General features: G+C 36.0%; 1 protein-coding gene across 1 annotated transcript in view; it reads right to left on the reverse strand.

Moving 5' to 3' along the window:
- Nucleotides 1-16,378, reverse strand: part of OTOGL (otogelin like) — an 85,660-nt gene that overhangs the window by 34,421 nt on the left and 34,861 nt on the right. The window contains exons 24-27 of the mRNA XM_027896092.1: nt 5,985-6,119; nt 5,362-5,508; nt 3,623-3,742; nt 2,560-2,676 (exon numbers count right to left, since the gene is read on the reverse strand). Coding sequence (XP_027751893.1) covers nt 2,560-2,676; nt 3,623-3,742; nt 5,362-5,508; nt 5,985-6,119 — 519 coding nt within the window. The remainder of the gene's footprint in view (nt 1-2,559; nt 2,677-3,622; nt 3,743-5,361; nt 5,509-5,984; nt 6,120-16,378) is intronic.

A 16,378-nucleotide genomic window follows, 5' to 3' on the forward strand; every position in this document is an offset into this window, starting at 1 on the left:
AAGCTGGAAGTTCTGCTTTTTTTTTATAAGGCAAATACTGCCATCTATAGTCATCCTGTCAGTTTTGCATGAAAAACAGCAAAGTCACAGCTACGGCTCTGATTACCAAGTAATTAAAGTAATAATTTGTAGAAGAGGTTTTGCCAAGGGAAAGAAAGCTTAAGCCCACTGGTGACATTTTTCAAAAAAAATACTTCTGCGCTTATCAAGATTTTAATATAATTTGCCCTCAAAACTTCATCAGATCAAAAATCCATATCCTTATTCTAAAACACTATCACATTATTTTTTCATGGTTTTACATGACACACTATTTCTTGAGTTTAAATCATCCTTTTTGTAATGTTGAGCAACGTTTCCAAAACAGTGTTCTTACTCAACACGTGGAATGTTTAAAGCAATGCTTTTTTTCAGTTTAGTCTCTGGTCTAGCTCAGCTGTAAAGCACTCAAATGGCACACGTCAGATTACAGAAATACCACCACAGCAACAAAGCAGCACTTATCTAACATGGAGGCAGCTTCTCAGCTGGCAGCTGCTAGAAGCTGTCAGGGACAGGATCAAGATTGACTTTCTGCCTTCAGCGGAGAGTGATGCCATTTTGCTTTCATTCTTTTTCTTATCTTGAAAACAGGGATGCCACTGAGGACATGGGGAACACATACGAGCATTAGCTCCACTGAAAACAACTGTAGTAGCTTTGCAGGAATCACTAAACAGAAGATTGGCTCCAAGGACCTCAACCTATTCTCGTACCTGTAGGACAGCACCTCTCCATGGGTCAGCAATATCCTGCTGTTGTGACAAACTGGGAGCCATAGGTCAAAGCTCCTGCTGAGCTCAGGAGCTATTACGAGGAAGATCTTTTCTTCTGCAAGTGTTGAGGCTCCTTAGACCGTGCTGAATTCAGTGCTTATCTGGGCAACTGCAATCCATCAGTTGCTGTCAGCCAGAAATGCAAGATTTTTGCCTCTCTGAAAACTGGGTTGAAGCCTGAAGCCACGTGTCCCACAGGCAGGAGCTTGCCTCCATGCACAGCAGGATCCTCCCGCTTCAATACCCGCATAGCAGGAGCAACAGTAATAGTGCTGCTCCAAGCACGTCTGAAACCCACATCTTTGTTTTCTGTCCTTTCCATGCCCCCAATGTCAGTCTCTGCTTGGCCTTTTTCCTTGGCACTCAGTTCCTCACCAGTGTAGCTAGCAGTCTGCTGCAGATGCCCTTGATAGGAGGTCATTGTACATTACATTTGCAAGATCTGTATTTTTACATGCTAATAAATAGGTTTTAAAAGCACATGAAAGTTGTTTGCTTTACAGCTTGTCCCATATAAGATAGATACGTACGTATGAAAATATTTGACTATCAATAAAATGGCATGTTGTGCACCTGACAGACATTTTCGTAACATAATTATGCTAAATTGCAAAAAACATTATGCATAATGTTTTCAAATTTTAATCACAACACAGATAATATATAGAAAATGAATGTTCAAGAGAAAACATCTTTATGAGTTATGATAATACAGCTTCTTTAAAACTCTCAAAAGTTCCATTTTTATTTATTACTTGTCACTTCTAAAATACACTCATCACTATGTTCTCAGGCACATGCTCAAAAAATTCTTTACATAGTAACTTAAGTCAACATTAATAAATCTCTTGGGTTAAGCTACTGCAACCTCCTAGACAGGCAAATTCCTAACCATGTTGATATCAAACTTCAGTCCTGAAAGTCAGGAGGTTCAGCTGCAACATCTAATATTAAGTATTTAGTATTAATAGTCATAAAGAAAATAAGAGACTGAGACAAAATGTCATTGTGGTTCTTGTTTGCCCAGATGTAAAGAAGTATCTAAATACCTTTGGGAAGCTAAAATCAGAAATAGGGAAAGTATAAAGCATGTCTTGCATTGATAAAAGGTAGATTAAAATGGAATAAAAGATTACCACAAAAGCTGTTGTTGTCCCCATCTTGTCTAGACTGACCTAAGGACATTCTTGTAACTCAAGTTCCAGGCTCAGCCAGGTGTCAGGAAAACAAGGACACCAAGCCTCAGAGTTTTGATAAAAAGCAGATGATAAGCTGTCCACTAATTAAAAATATCAATAGCTCTGAAGCTGAAATCTTGCTTTCTCATACTTCTTTCTATATTGAACAGGACAATTAACAAAATAAAACCACCTGAGATAAGTTGTAGGTACATTACACGTTTAATTTTACATACTTAACTTTAGAATCCTTCAATATATAAAAAAGCCTTAAAAATTTAGCTACCTATATAAATAAAAGGTATGAATAAAACCTAAAGAGAACACAACTTTGATCATTCAATCTAATAACTCACAACTTCCAGTTATCGCCATTATGTTTAGGCTCCAGTCTTGAAAGGAATGAGGAGCTCTGCACAAACATAGCCCACCCACAAAGAGATACTTGCAGGACTTTACTCTGTATCCTCCCCAACGTTCAGACTGAGGTGAAAGGCAAGAAGAAATTAATTACCGTAATTTTATTATTTTCATGACAGGACACCTTGGATATTTAATAAACTTACCACATTGCGACAAGGTGCAAAAACATCACTGTATAAAACTGAGCATTCCTTTTTGGCGTAAGGGAACTTGCTCTGATGTACATCACATGGTCTTAGTGTTTCATTTGGGCTCTTGCACTTGAAAATAAGCAAAAGCACCACAAATATTTTATGGTTAGGTGTGTTTATCATAGATTCAGGTACACCATAGTATCAATACTTACATAATCAGAAAACAAAGAAGCTTAAATACTGTCTTCTTTATCGTCCTCTTTCCCTGATTTGTTGTTATAATTGAAAGCGTTTGCACAAAAAAAGAATCTTTGTGTTTTGTTTTGAAGTACTAAAATGTTCCTGCTGTCTGCTCAGTGCATAAAGACAAAATGTTTTCTTTGTGACACATTATAATCATTACCAGAGCAACCAACTGTAACATCATAAACAAATACATGGTCCAAATCCATCCTGGGTGGTTTTGCACTGACTTTAAATGGAGTCACACTACGGATGGCTTTAGCCCTGTAAGTTCAAATAAAGAAGCAGCAGTAGGAAGGCAGCAAGCCATAAAAAAAAAAATAGAGTCAAAGATCATCATGATAACTCAAAAATGGCTGAGATACAACTCCCTCACTTAAAGTCTCTCTTCAAAAAGAAAAACAAATGAACAGAGAAATATAACAAGACCTTTTTTCCCAGCATTCAGATTCAATTTACTTTCAGTATCCTGATGCCTCTAACACCAGTACATTTGTTTCTAAAATTGGGATGAATAAAAAATAACAGAAGCAATGTACCTAACTTCATAGAAAACTGAAATCCAGACAACTGTAATAATTGTCTTACATAAGGGAGAACATTTTCTTGCCTAAAGAGATTTTTTGGTTTCATTTAAATTTAGTATGTGTTTGCTATGACATAAGACATTAACACATTTCACATCTACATACATAAAAATTAAAATGTCCTCTTATGCAGTGACCATAAGTTAAGAAAATATCTGTGCATCATCTGCTCATATTGTGCTCATTTATAAATTAAAATTATCTTTTTTTTTCTCTAATTTTTTACTGGACATGAGACTTACCTGTCCTAATACCCAGCTGTCTCCAAACACCTGAGCATTTCTCACTTCCATGTTGTTTGATGTAGTCAGATCATTTGAAGTGTATTTGTCAAAATTTCCACACAAACCTGCCAGTTTACCCTGGAAGAGAAGAAGATTTTTTTTTTCTTCACATAAACTGACAGTTAATAATCGGCACAAATTATGCACATTATGTTTTTTACTGAAAAAGCTGCATGCAACTCTGACTTATACTTTGAAAATATCTGACACTCTGCTATGCTTACAGTACCATATTGCAAATATCTTATTAATAGAACCTGTTCTTACTGTCTGCCTATGAAAATGGGCTGGAATATAGTAATATTTTTTCTGACTGCTTATTAGTGCAGCCAGTGCAAAAGTCAAAAGTTCAGGTGAATTACCTCATGATTGTGAAGCCTGACTAGTTGTTGTCATTAAAACTTGCTGCTTCTAATTTTAGCTCACAACAGCAAGAATATTTGTAATAACAGTTATAAAAGAGACAACTGCAGCTTTCTGGTTTTGGGCAAGAGCTGATGATGGAAAAAGCATATATACATGCATGCATATATAAATATATAGGAAAAGTAGAAATTTCTGCACAACAGCAAAAAGTAGAGTTGGATTTTTAATGTACTGTGGCTCATGCTAATAAATTCTTTTTTCTTAAGGTCTGTTGCAGATATTATCTGACTGAACTGCAGCTTCTGGAAGAAACAGTCATTGGAAACAGAAAGAGCTGGAAATATTTGTGTTCCTGCATGCAACCTGTAGAACTCAGCTCCCTGCTAGCTTACTCAAAAACAGAAGATTTTTTCTTTTCACTCTGTGTATTTATTGATGATAAATAAGCTTGTAAGTGAAGTATTTTGTGGCTATTTTAACAAAAGCCTATAATAATTTTGCTTTAATACCACATTGGATGGTCATTATAGCTTTGACTTACACTTCAAAAAATCTGATACTGTATTCTAGCATAGCGTGCTTTCTTTTCTTTTGCTGAAAGACCCCCATGTTGATACATGTGTTCATGTTTGAAACAAAGCAGAAATGTAATTCTGAGATGCACAGATAAGGTTCCTCTGCCACAACCCAAAGACTGAGTTACAGAGACACCAAGGTAGATGATGCTGTAGGAATGGAAAAGAGAAGAGTAACTGGCAAGAGAATGAGCTTTGTATTCTTCCCTGAATCATGGCTGAACCCTGTCTCAATATACCCATTAGGTTCCAATGTTAGTTTTTGTCAACACAGTTTCCTGTATCTTGTCTTCTTAAATTAAACCCAAGATGTGACTACATCTCTTCATCTCAGAAGCCTCTATTACATCTCAGGGTGCAGTTCTATCATCAGTCTAACCCAATCTGTGCTATAAACCTGCTGTCTTCCACCTCACTAGATACAGAATTGAGAAAACATGCAGTGAACTGGGTAACTCAAAACTAACTATTCCTCCAGCCCCCAAAGTATCTGAGTCAGAGCTGAATCACTGCATATCTCCAAGGTTGCAATGCGTGGAGCAACAGAGTAAATGTGCATGCAGGAACCACTGTTCCTCTTCAGGAGTCATGTTTTCCATCTCTTCTTACTTGGGAAATGCTAGCAGCTGAACACCATGATAAAAAGCTGTATCACTGGGAAAGTTAGTCTTGAAGCAAAGACAATCACAGTTATTCAATAAGAGATCACATTAGTGATATAGAGAAGATACACAAAAGGTTTTTATTTTGGCTCACCTTCCATTGAGGTCCAACTTTAACATGCATCATAGTCTTCTTATCCCACAGAATTGTAATGTCCTGCTCTGGAAAGTGTATCACAGTATAATATCCAGCCTTCCAAAGCTGATATTTAGATTTGTTTTCCTGTCCCCCTAAGGTCTTCTGACAGAAATGAATATTTATTAAGATCTAATAAAGTAATTCTACCAAGGTATACAGTCAGTTATCTACAAAGTGTATATTGAAGAATATTTGATCTTTAGCATACAGCTGAATCAATAATATTACTGGAAATGTTGTTTAATATTTTGATATTTTGTTTTTCAACTATTCAAGTTTGCTTCAATTTTGTACTTTGGTTTCCCTTTCAAAACCAAATGGAAAGAAACCCATAAACACCAATACGTTTCAACTCCTTGAGACTTTTGAGCAGTCTTCTTTGTAGGGCAGATAGAACTTGAAAAAAGCAATGAAAAAAAAAAGATGTGTCCTGGGACCTGCTCCTTTATTCGGGCCTAGGCAGATGTACTATATTAACTCAGACTGAGAGACGCTTTCCAAAAACACGCTGCTTTAGAGTTGTAAATTTGCAATGCTTATCTTAAAGGGCAACCCAAAAAGGAAAGAAATTAACTAACCTGCTTCTCAGAAGGTTCACTAAAATAAATCTCAGTGTCTCCAACAGTGATGAAAACATTCTTCGAGCAAACAATATCATTGTCAAAGCACTTTTTGTTTTGAGCAATTATAGATATATTTGAGTTATCTGTGCTCTGCAACATTAAGAAGAAATCATGTTACTTACAGATGCAATTGCATTTCACTCCTGCAGATTTATTCTAGGATTACCATTACAAAAAGATGGATAATTTAGTATTCCCGCATTTTTTTTAAATAAATTTAAGAAAGTTACCAAACAAGGAAATGGATTTTTAAATTCAAAGCTGAACCCACAAACAACTCATACTTTGGAGTTAAATACAAAGAGCCATTATGTTCAGCTGTGATTCCTTTTCCTGAGGACTTCGCAAACTCAGAGGATCAGCCTACCTCTAAAATAAGAGTCTGGTTTAGGCTTTCAAAATGTGCTTATACATGGAATTGAATAGTTACAGCTCAGTATGGTTGTCAGAATTGAGACATGCTATAAAAAGAGCTTTATTTTTAAACCAAGGTACATGAGATCAAGCTGTTTTCATATTTTAAAACCAAGAAGCCTACCATCTGTCAGTAGTGGATAGAACAGATTTTGTACCACCACCCATCAAAATTCACAAAATCATGAGTCATGCTCAATGTTCTTGGAGAGGGCAAAGGTTTGTGCTGATATTTTTGTTTGTGGGGTGTTGGTTTTTTCTACATTTAGAAGAGTTGAATACTTTGTCGTCTTTAGATTTACTGGTATTTTGGTATCTAAAATTCAAATCTACTGCCTTCCTAATCGAACACCTCTTGGCTCTCCAGCCTGTAAATTAATTTTGAATTCTAGGTACAAAAAATAACTTTTGTACCTTGGCTTAAGATGTCTTTTTATTCACCTACAGCTTCTGTGGTTCTGTGGTTCTTCTGTATCCTGCACCTTGGTGCAGGAAAACTGTATTTTCAGAGATGATAACACTACCACAAACAAAAACAAGGTTGAGTTACTCTTATTATTTCTTATTTTAATTTGCTTTCCAGTTCTTTTCTGTACCAACCTTGTAAATCAACAAGCAGTTGTAACTATAGAAACGAGAGAGTTAACTGCATAACATTATTATCAGTGCTTCTGCATCTGGTTTAATTTTTATTATTTTTTCAGTCCTACAGTCATCACAAACCTGAGACAGATATGAAATAAAAATAAAAGATATGACAGATATGAAATAAAAAAACTATATATCTCCCCCACCGAGTCATCTAGTCTTATATGGGACACTTGGGTAGCACTGGGAACAGAGATGTTTAAACTCTTCTTACTCCCATGTTCCTTTAGACACTCTCTGAGACTATGATTTGATGAAATTAATTCCTGGTGCTAGTGGGCATGGTGGGCAAGATGGGAATTTCCCCAGTCCTGGGAACTCCTCTTAGCTCCCAGCATTCCTCTCGGAGAGCTCTCCATGGCCACAGTGGGAGGGATCTCTTGCCTTAGTTTGTGCCCACAGCATCTCTCCCCAGAGCTTTGATTCCTCCTGTGGTCAGTGTACTCCTGAAAGGTACTGGCTATTTACTCCTAACTACTTCTTGCCTGTCTCACATTTGTACACTTCTTTTTCCTTTGTTCATTAGAACTCAAGAATTTAAAAAAAAAAAAAAAAAAATCAGCAATTTTTCCCCACCGGTGAGGAGCACCGCATACAGAAAATACAGATGCTACAGGAAGCAGTTTGTATGTTTTTTCTCAATAAAAGTCATAGTGACCAAACTCTCTGAAGAACACTAAAATAAAAACCAAACCCAACCCCAGGTGATAGACAGTGTAGAGGTATTTTTTTGCCACACAGAGGAGGTGCTACAGTTTTGCTGCCCTTAGCCTAGCATGGCCTACAAGCCAGAGGTTGCTGCTACTTGGCATAGAAAACACTCTACAGCAGGCATGAGCAAATGCGATGAACACAAGGTGTGGAAGACTGCCTGCAAGCTCTGTGTTACTCTAATGCCAGGGCTTAAGAAACAGATGGTATTTGTCAGCAGTTAGCTTGGAAAACAACAGTTACAGTGGGCAGAGTTAGTCACTAACTGCTTAGTGGTAAGGGGGTGTGGGAAATCAGCTCTCCGTAATTTAGCAGAGGAATTCAGTTTTAAAGTATTCAAAGCTTCAAGGTAAAGAAAAGTTCATCTGTTGCATTCTGTTGTAAAGTTGGTTTAGGTTGCGCTCAGAATAAAATTGGTCACTACCTTATTGGGAAATACACTGTATTTTAATTAAGCCAGGTTTGCTGCTTGAGTCAGTACAATAATTATTCCCATCCAAGTCAGGTAACAGCCCAGAGCATTTTTGGATTTATTGGAGGTGATGTGGTAAATTTAAAAGGAGACAATCTCATTAGTTTTGTAGATAGGATATGAGCTGATACATTCTGTATCTGGCCAAATAAAAAGCGAGCAAGGAAGCTACCTCTCCACCGTGACTCAAGTACAGAGAAGGACTTGCAGTCTCCGGGTCTATTTGATGTCTAGGACATTGTGGGCTCTTTTCGTTGCAGAATTAATTCCTCTTCAATTAATCTAATCTCAGCAAAAGGGGACACTCTGAGTCAATAGGGAACAATGTCTTCACTGTAAGAAAAGACATGGAGGGCTTGATTTTAAATAAGGATAGTTAAATCAGACTAATTATCCCACAGTAAAAACACACCTTTTTTGGCAATGAAGGCAAGTCCGTGAAGCAGGAGCGGGTAGCTGTATTAGCTATGCTAATTGAAGCTGCTGCCTGTGCCTGACAGTCCAGGCCAATCCCTTCAGCTGAACAGCATCAACATACTCAAGTCAGAAGTTTTTGTGTATGGTTGGGATTTGAGCCAAGGGCAAAAGCTGAGTTGTATTTCAAGTTAGCTCTGCAACAGAGAGAAGCCTGGAGCCCGGAAGTGTTTTGCTGACCAAAGCCAGAACAAGGAGTCCTGAAGACATGTGAAGTGCTTCCTTACTTGTAGGACTGCATAACAGTACTAAATTACTAGAAATGATGCAGGATGGAAATGCAGAGAGACAGTGGTGATGGTTCAGTATGAGTAATCCAGACATTTAAGAAAAAAGGGCTGTGTATTAAATCCTAAGTAATCTGTGCCTTCTCTTTTTCTAATTAAACCTTATACCTAAATCCAGACATAAAAAAACATCATTATGGATTACCTATCTCTCACGGCTCAAAGTTTTCACAAAAATATTTGCTCTACATACATACTCTTGCCATTCCTTCCATATAACTCAATTAAAATTGAGACTTTTCCCAGCCATACAGTACCAGCTAAATCCAATGCTGAATGACAGTTTCTATCACAGTCTTCAAGTTATTCTATAACTGTTGCACATGCAGCCTCCTCTTTCAACAAATCAAAATTAAAGTGCAATTGAAATTGAGTACTTAACTACTGACAATTCAAAAGAAAGGACTATTAGATAAAGTGAAGATGATTTTTTAATGTTTGTATATATTCATATATACAGATAACAGTAAAGTCTTAGGCAAATTTCAAGAGTTCTTACAGAATGTAATAGTGTAATTGATAATGATCAAGTTCCATCTCTCTAATCTGCACTGAATCCACACAGATATGAAAACAAGCTTTTGTCACTACGATTAGAAGAAATGTCTGAGCAGACACTAGGAGCAGGTCTAATGAATAACAAGGTGGGGTTTTTTGTTGGTTTTGGTTTTTTTTTTCTGCACAGCCTTTGTCCAAGGCAGAGTCACTCTTTACCTTTTTAGGTAAAATGCACCCAACAGAGGATGTACTACAGTTCATCATGTGAAACCTACTTACGCTGACAGAAACTAGAAATAAAATGGTTTTCCCACTGCAAGAGTATCTTCCCACGTAAATTACCATATCCAGTCTGTTCCAACTTAATGTCAGTTTCTTTGTGATAACATGGAGTTGCCAAGCAACAGGAAAGACAGAATCACAGCTCTGGGCAGTCAGTCAAAAGCTCATTGTCAGCCCCACTTCTCGGGACATTCTTTTTCTAGACTTCGCTGCACTTTTTTTCCATATTTCTTTCTAGTCAAAAAAGCAAAGCACTGTTTTCCTTTTTCCTCTCTCTTTTTTCTTTTTTTTTTTTTTTTAGCAGTGCTTGGGAATGCTAGAGTTTATTTTTGTCATAAATTTTCTATTTCAATATCCTGTTAGAAATTTTGTATCCCTTTTAACCAATAGCAACACTGCACAATGTGTTTACATAGTCAAAATGCAGCCTGGGAGAGGACAATTTAAAAGTGGTTGTATTTATTTCTTTGAAAGTTTCATTAAAATCTCTAACTGTTCAGTGTAAAGACTCATTCCTTTCCATTCTTAATACCCTGATTTACCCACTGTTTTTGGTTTGTTCTCTACAATATACTAATATGCAAACTAGGTTGGCCATAAAGGCATCTAAGGACATACTGGAAATAGATTAATACTAACTTCCTTTTGTTTTAATGATGTTTTATATGTTTTCATATCTAGCCACACAAACAAGTGCAAAAAGCTCTAAAAATACAGAAAAAATATACAGTAATTTAAAAAGTAGAATTAGTTTTCCCCTTTGTACATATTTCAGTGAGATACCCTTAGCTCTGTTCAGACTTAACATTTCAGGAGATTTTATGGAAAGTCAGAATTAGTTTGGTTGTTGTTTACTGGGCTGTGAGTTTCTTCTGAAGGAACTTAACAACTGAAACTTTTACCTCTAGTAAGCTTGATCCTAGGAGAAATAAAATATCTTAGCCCAGATTTAGTGAGCACTTAGGTATAAATATTTAAGTGGGTTTGGAAAGTAGGAAAATGCCTTGGCACCTGACATGTACTTGCTGTTAGTTTCTTGTGCCATTATACTGGGGACTTGATCTCCAGATAATCAGTAAATCACATTAATTACACAAAACTTAACTTACACCAAGAAGCATCTCTTATTGAAAGACTTCTTTTGTTTTGCCACTGCACAAATTTCTCCTGTACCTTTTCAAAATTATATATATGCATTCCATGTAATTTTATTTCATCTCTGCTTTTGCATTCAGTACAAATTTGTATCATCAAATGTTCGTCCCCATAGCTATTAAAACAATGGAGCAATATCACTTGGAGTCAACAGATGGCACTGATACACATTGTCTCAGTTTGGGAAGAAATCCATATGAAAGTTGGGAAAAAATACTATAGGAAAGATAGTAGGTGATCCTCTTACAGGAGAAAGAAAAGAGGGGAAAGGAATACTAATAATACTTTTTTTTCCCCACTGATGGTATGCATATCTATACAAGTATAAAAAAAAAAAAAAAAAAAAAAAAAAAAAAAAAAAAAAAAAAAAAAAAAAAAAAAAAAAAAAAAAAAAAAAAAATTCAGGGCCTAAGAACCTGAGGACTAAATTGCTTATGCACACATGCATAAATTTTCTTTTCCTCTGCATCTACATAGCTGCAGATTATTTTCACTTAAAACAGGGCAGGGAAGCTTGCAATACACTTGTAAGACATGACACATTTTTAACTTTGTAGCACAGTTGAGTAGAAATGGAGGAGAGCAACATGACTGAGTAGATTCACTGATGAAATTTCAAGGGGAGTGAGATTATTCCAGTTACTGACTCATCCTCAAACAACTTCCAGATGTTTGCTAATGCATCCATGATAACTCTTTCCTATTTCTTTAAAAGTGACTTCTGAAAAGGATTCATCTCCAGCAGAATAAACTCTCAAAAACTCAAGAAAGATGTATTACAAGCATGTATACATACATATATGTATCTATACAAGCAATAGCAAAAATGTAGCATTATATAATATTTTCTTTATTATAAATAGGGGGTTTTGTAGAAGATTTTATCACAATATAGAGTTGTTGGGTGTTCTGAGGTTTTGTCAACAATAAAACTTAAAAAAAAATTTAAATCTACAGCTAATAACAAAAATAGATGACAGCAAATATTTTATTTTATCTAATTAAAATAGAACCTTGTTCTAACTCAATATTTCTTAATTTCAAAAAAGTCGATTAATTGGATAGACATCCCTAGAAAGGTTTGGCGTTTTTTTTGAGAAAAGATCATTTAAAGCATATTTCCTTTTGTTTCATTTACCTATTTTTGCCTGCTCGTGTATCAGATTTGGCTTTTGCACAGGACACGTTACCTCAATACCTGTCTAATTAAAAATGAGACTGTCTGCAGATTAAAGATTTGGGAACTTTTGAATATTCTTTTCCAAGTGACACATTATGTAACATGAGCTATTCTGAATTATAAATCAGCAGCACAGTTGATGGTGTTAGTTTTAATATCTAAACATGTATTTTTATGAAACTGTTAGTGTTGTTTTATTAATAGGTGCTAGACAAATATCAATATTTTATCACTGTTGGTTGTAATGATAAAGTACAATATAACAGGAAAAAAAAAGGATAAGAGCTCCAGAAAATTAGGGCAGGAACTAGAAAGCTGGAACTTGCACAAAGCTTTAATGTTTTTCACTATAAAAAAAGTTACATGTGTTCGCTTACACTGCTGATGTTTAGTTTCCACATATTCAGAAAAAAAAACAAAAACAAAAACAAAAACAAACTCATATCCTGATCTAAATCAGAGTAAATTTAATTCACAGTTCTCATAGCTCACTAACAACCAGAGGCTATAAACAGCATCCACAGGTGACTAGCCTGAGCATCCCACCACTTCAAACACAGCAAAGAGCTTTCACTTTACTACTGCCAACACACCATACAGCTGCCTGAAGCAACAGTACATGATGCCGGGTTTTGTTTATCTTTTACAGTGCTGTATCATCAACAGTTCACAAAGCTATGCCCACCAGAAGCGCTCCAACTCAGGTAGTCATTCTTACAGGGAACTGCCTTTTCAGGCAGCCATCAGAGTAAAACCTTTGAGAGTCAGTATAGCCAAAGGGCTGTTGGATGCTGAACACCGATGCAAATTCAGAAATTCAAGGCAAAAGGTCACTTTCTTCAAGCTCTGTGGTCACTAAATGGCAAGGTCCTCAGAAAGAGGATCCAACTTCTGAGTCACACGATGAACATACCGCCTCCAAATTGCCATTCTCATGGTAAGAAACTTTTCTCCAAGCCTTTTCTGGAAGCCCTCCATGCTAATCTGCACAAATTGAAAGAAGTCTTTCCTTTGTTGGAGAATAAAATTGATTCATTCACGGCATAATTTAATGGTCTGGAGAATCAGGTGGGGGAGACAGAAAGGCATGCAGAGGTAATTGAGTCTGAAATCATTGATCTGAAGAAAATGGAACCAAAGCATAAATCTATTGCCAACTGTAATCAGATCTTTTGCTCACAGAAGGAATAGAGTAGATAGAAAAACAGGTACAGCTGAAGACAAAGATGGAAAGGGTTTCTTATTGACCCTTACAGGACTTTCAGAGACCCAGGAAAAAAAGAGGGCATCCAGAAAGGTTTCCCCTGAAATGATGGGACTGATGAAAAGCAAACTATTGGTATTCTTCACAGTTTATTCACAGTAGACAATATCTTCACTGAAGTGTAGTCTCTCTCGTTTGGACACAAATTTTCATACAATTTGTCAAGAAACACATCGCTATTTCTACATAGTTATTGTTGCTATAAATTATATGACAAGTGTTTTAGGTGGACATGTTTTGGCACATCACTTACTCATGAAACTATTTGCTGGAATGTGGTTTGGGGTAGATATGTTAACTGAAAAACTTAAGGAATTCTGATTGTAGCCTCATGTAACAGTTTTATTTATATAATTTATTTATTTATTATAAAAGATGAAAATTAGAGTCTGATGTCCAATCTTAAACATTTGTAATTTCAAATTCAACATTATTTACTTTCCCATTAATATTTTCAGAACCTATTAAAAGAAATTATTTGTCATAATTATGAATAGTCAGCTTGACAATGTTAATTAACCATAAACCTTCAATTTTAATCCTCCATAGGATGATTAGCAGCAAGAAGAATGTATTTATTTTACAAATAGGCTATGAGAGAGACTGTGCAAAATAATATTTAGTTGTACAGGTTTGTCAACTTCATGGGTCTACAGACTGGCTATCTGGCACAAATGATGTTGAAAAAAAAGCTGCACAAAAAATTACAGATATAATAAAGGGAAAAGGGATAAATGCTAATTCTGACTCCTCGGATATGACAAATAAGTAATCAAAAACTTGCTGCTTTGTGTGTGACTGCTCTAACTTATGCCCAGTCATCATTTAACAAATTTACCAATCAAGATAAATATATCAGCAAGGAATGGCTAAAATATTATCAGTGCATTAACTAATCTCTGTATTAAGCACTCTAACAAAAGTATCATTACCTATGAACTTGCTTCAAGTTACAAAAGAAGGAAAATGTAAGACACATGCTGCTTTGCTGTATTCCCCAGGGCAGACCAGGTACCTATCTCTGGGGACTCCTCATCAGTAGGATAATCATTTAGGAAACTGTAGCACTGGTTCCCAAGATCATACATGTTTTGTTAAATGAACCTCTGCCTTAACAAGTGGGCTCTCACATGATGTCTCCTGACTCAAAAGAGTTACATCTGCAATTCTAGTTGGCATAACAGTTCAATTATTTGATCAAAGGGATCAAATCGTTGTTGCTTTCGTAATCCTCCAACAAACTTTGGCTTTAAAAGAGCATTCATGGTTGCATCAAAAAGATTAAAAAGATTATTTTAAAATGGTCAAGCCTGCAATGTCAAGTGCAAAGTGAAAATACTTTTATTGCATTCTTTAAGTTAAGACTAATCTATAAAATGGGAATACTCAAGGGGGAGGGCTTAGTTATGCTGACCTCCATCTTTCAGGATATAGGAAAAAACAGTCCATCCTTTGCTCTGCTCTAGGACCTTACTGACAACCTACTAAAATTAGTGGAAATACTGAAGTCAGGGGGGTTGTGGTTTTTTAAAAGGCAGATAAGCATTGCAGCAGAACATTGAAACAATCCTGTCATTTGAGGATATTCTGAAGGGTAAACTATCCATCTAAACTCTTCCTTGGAGTCTCCCCCAGAGAAAATACAATTCTGCTCCATGGCATGGAAGAGAACACATCTGAGGCACTCCAAGGGCACAGACCCTCCAACCATGAACAGGGACACTGAGCTGCAGGATTGAAAGCCATCACAAACCAGAAAAAGGCCAACACTTGTCATAGAAAGACAACAATTTTACTACAAAAGCAGAAGTCTGTGAAACAGGAAAGTGGAAGAAACAGACCACAACTACTAATAACACACAGTAAAAGTTTACCAGAAAAATAACACCATTTTGTTTGGGAAAGAATGTAGCATCATCAAAGACAAAAGATAAGCAAAAAATAGAAGAAAACAAGATATTTAAATACTTTTAATTAAGAAACTGCCTGACTTTAAAATCGCCATTCATATTTAGATTGGCTAAAATGAAATATTTTCATGATCTACACTGATAAACAAGTTGGTCTGCTAAGATTTTTTCTTTTTTCCCTTTGAATTTACTGAGGTTTTAAAATATTAGAAGTAAATACTGATGTCTTCTCTGTGAATGTCATCTATCTATACAGGGACTTTACTTCTTGGTGTATAACATAATTCCTAATTCCCTGATAAGGGTGATGGCATCATTGCATGAGACATTATTGCCCTAGTTTTCTTAATTGCTGCATTAAATCTTCTTGGTAATTTTCTGACCGATGGATATATCTGTTGAACTAGTTATAAAGGCCTTTTTCATACACCTACTGTCACCTTAAACAAAAAGGCCTGACAGATGATAATGATGTTGAAAACAAAGTTTGAAGTTTTATAATTGGCTGGAAGTTGATACTTGATTTTTCTCCCACAAGAGCACAAGAGCTCCTTATTAAAACATAATAAAAGGTAAGGGTGAGTTCTTTGCTTGGTACAGTGCGATACAATGACAAATCAAATAGTTGTTCAAACAGATCAGATTTAGGGAGGTCAATGGCCAAATCAAACAGTGAGGATTGCTGACATGTATGGGAACAGCATATTATCATGCCACTAGGGACATCAGATTCAGATTCTTGCACTCATTTCTGCATTAGGGAAGAGCTAGTATGCCAACTAATTTATTGTAGCTATAACTTCCCTTATTGCACCACTACAAGACCTTTGTTTAGAGTATATAAGTTAGCAGAGACAAAGCTGTTCACTTCTCACAGGAAAAAGGCTAGTAAAAGTGAAAGGACAAACTCATTACAGTGTTGTATATACAATATTACAACCACTTCAGCTGCTTCAATTTCAGGTGTTTGGTGAGCATTTTACATGTTATCCATAAAAATCAGCCTCGTAACAGCACTGGATACTACCATTAAATCAATGGAATGTGTACTAGC

The sequence above is a fragment of the Empidonax traillii genome, unplaced genomic scaffold (genome assembly GCF_003031625.1).
Source record: "Empidonax traillii isolate 1590-97213 ecotype Southwest subspecies unplaced genomic scaffold, ASM303162v1 scaffold477:size924519, whole genome shotgun sequence".
In the NCBI taxonomy this organism is placed as follows: Eukaryota; Metazoa; Chordata; class Aves; order Passeriformes; family Tyrannidae; genus Empidonax; species Empidonax traillii.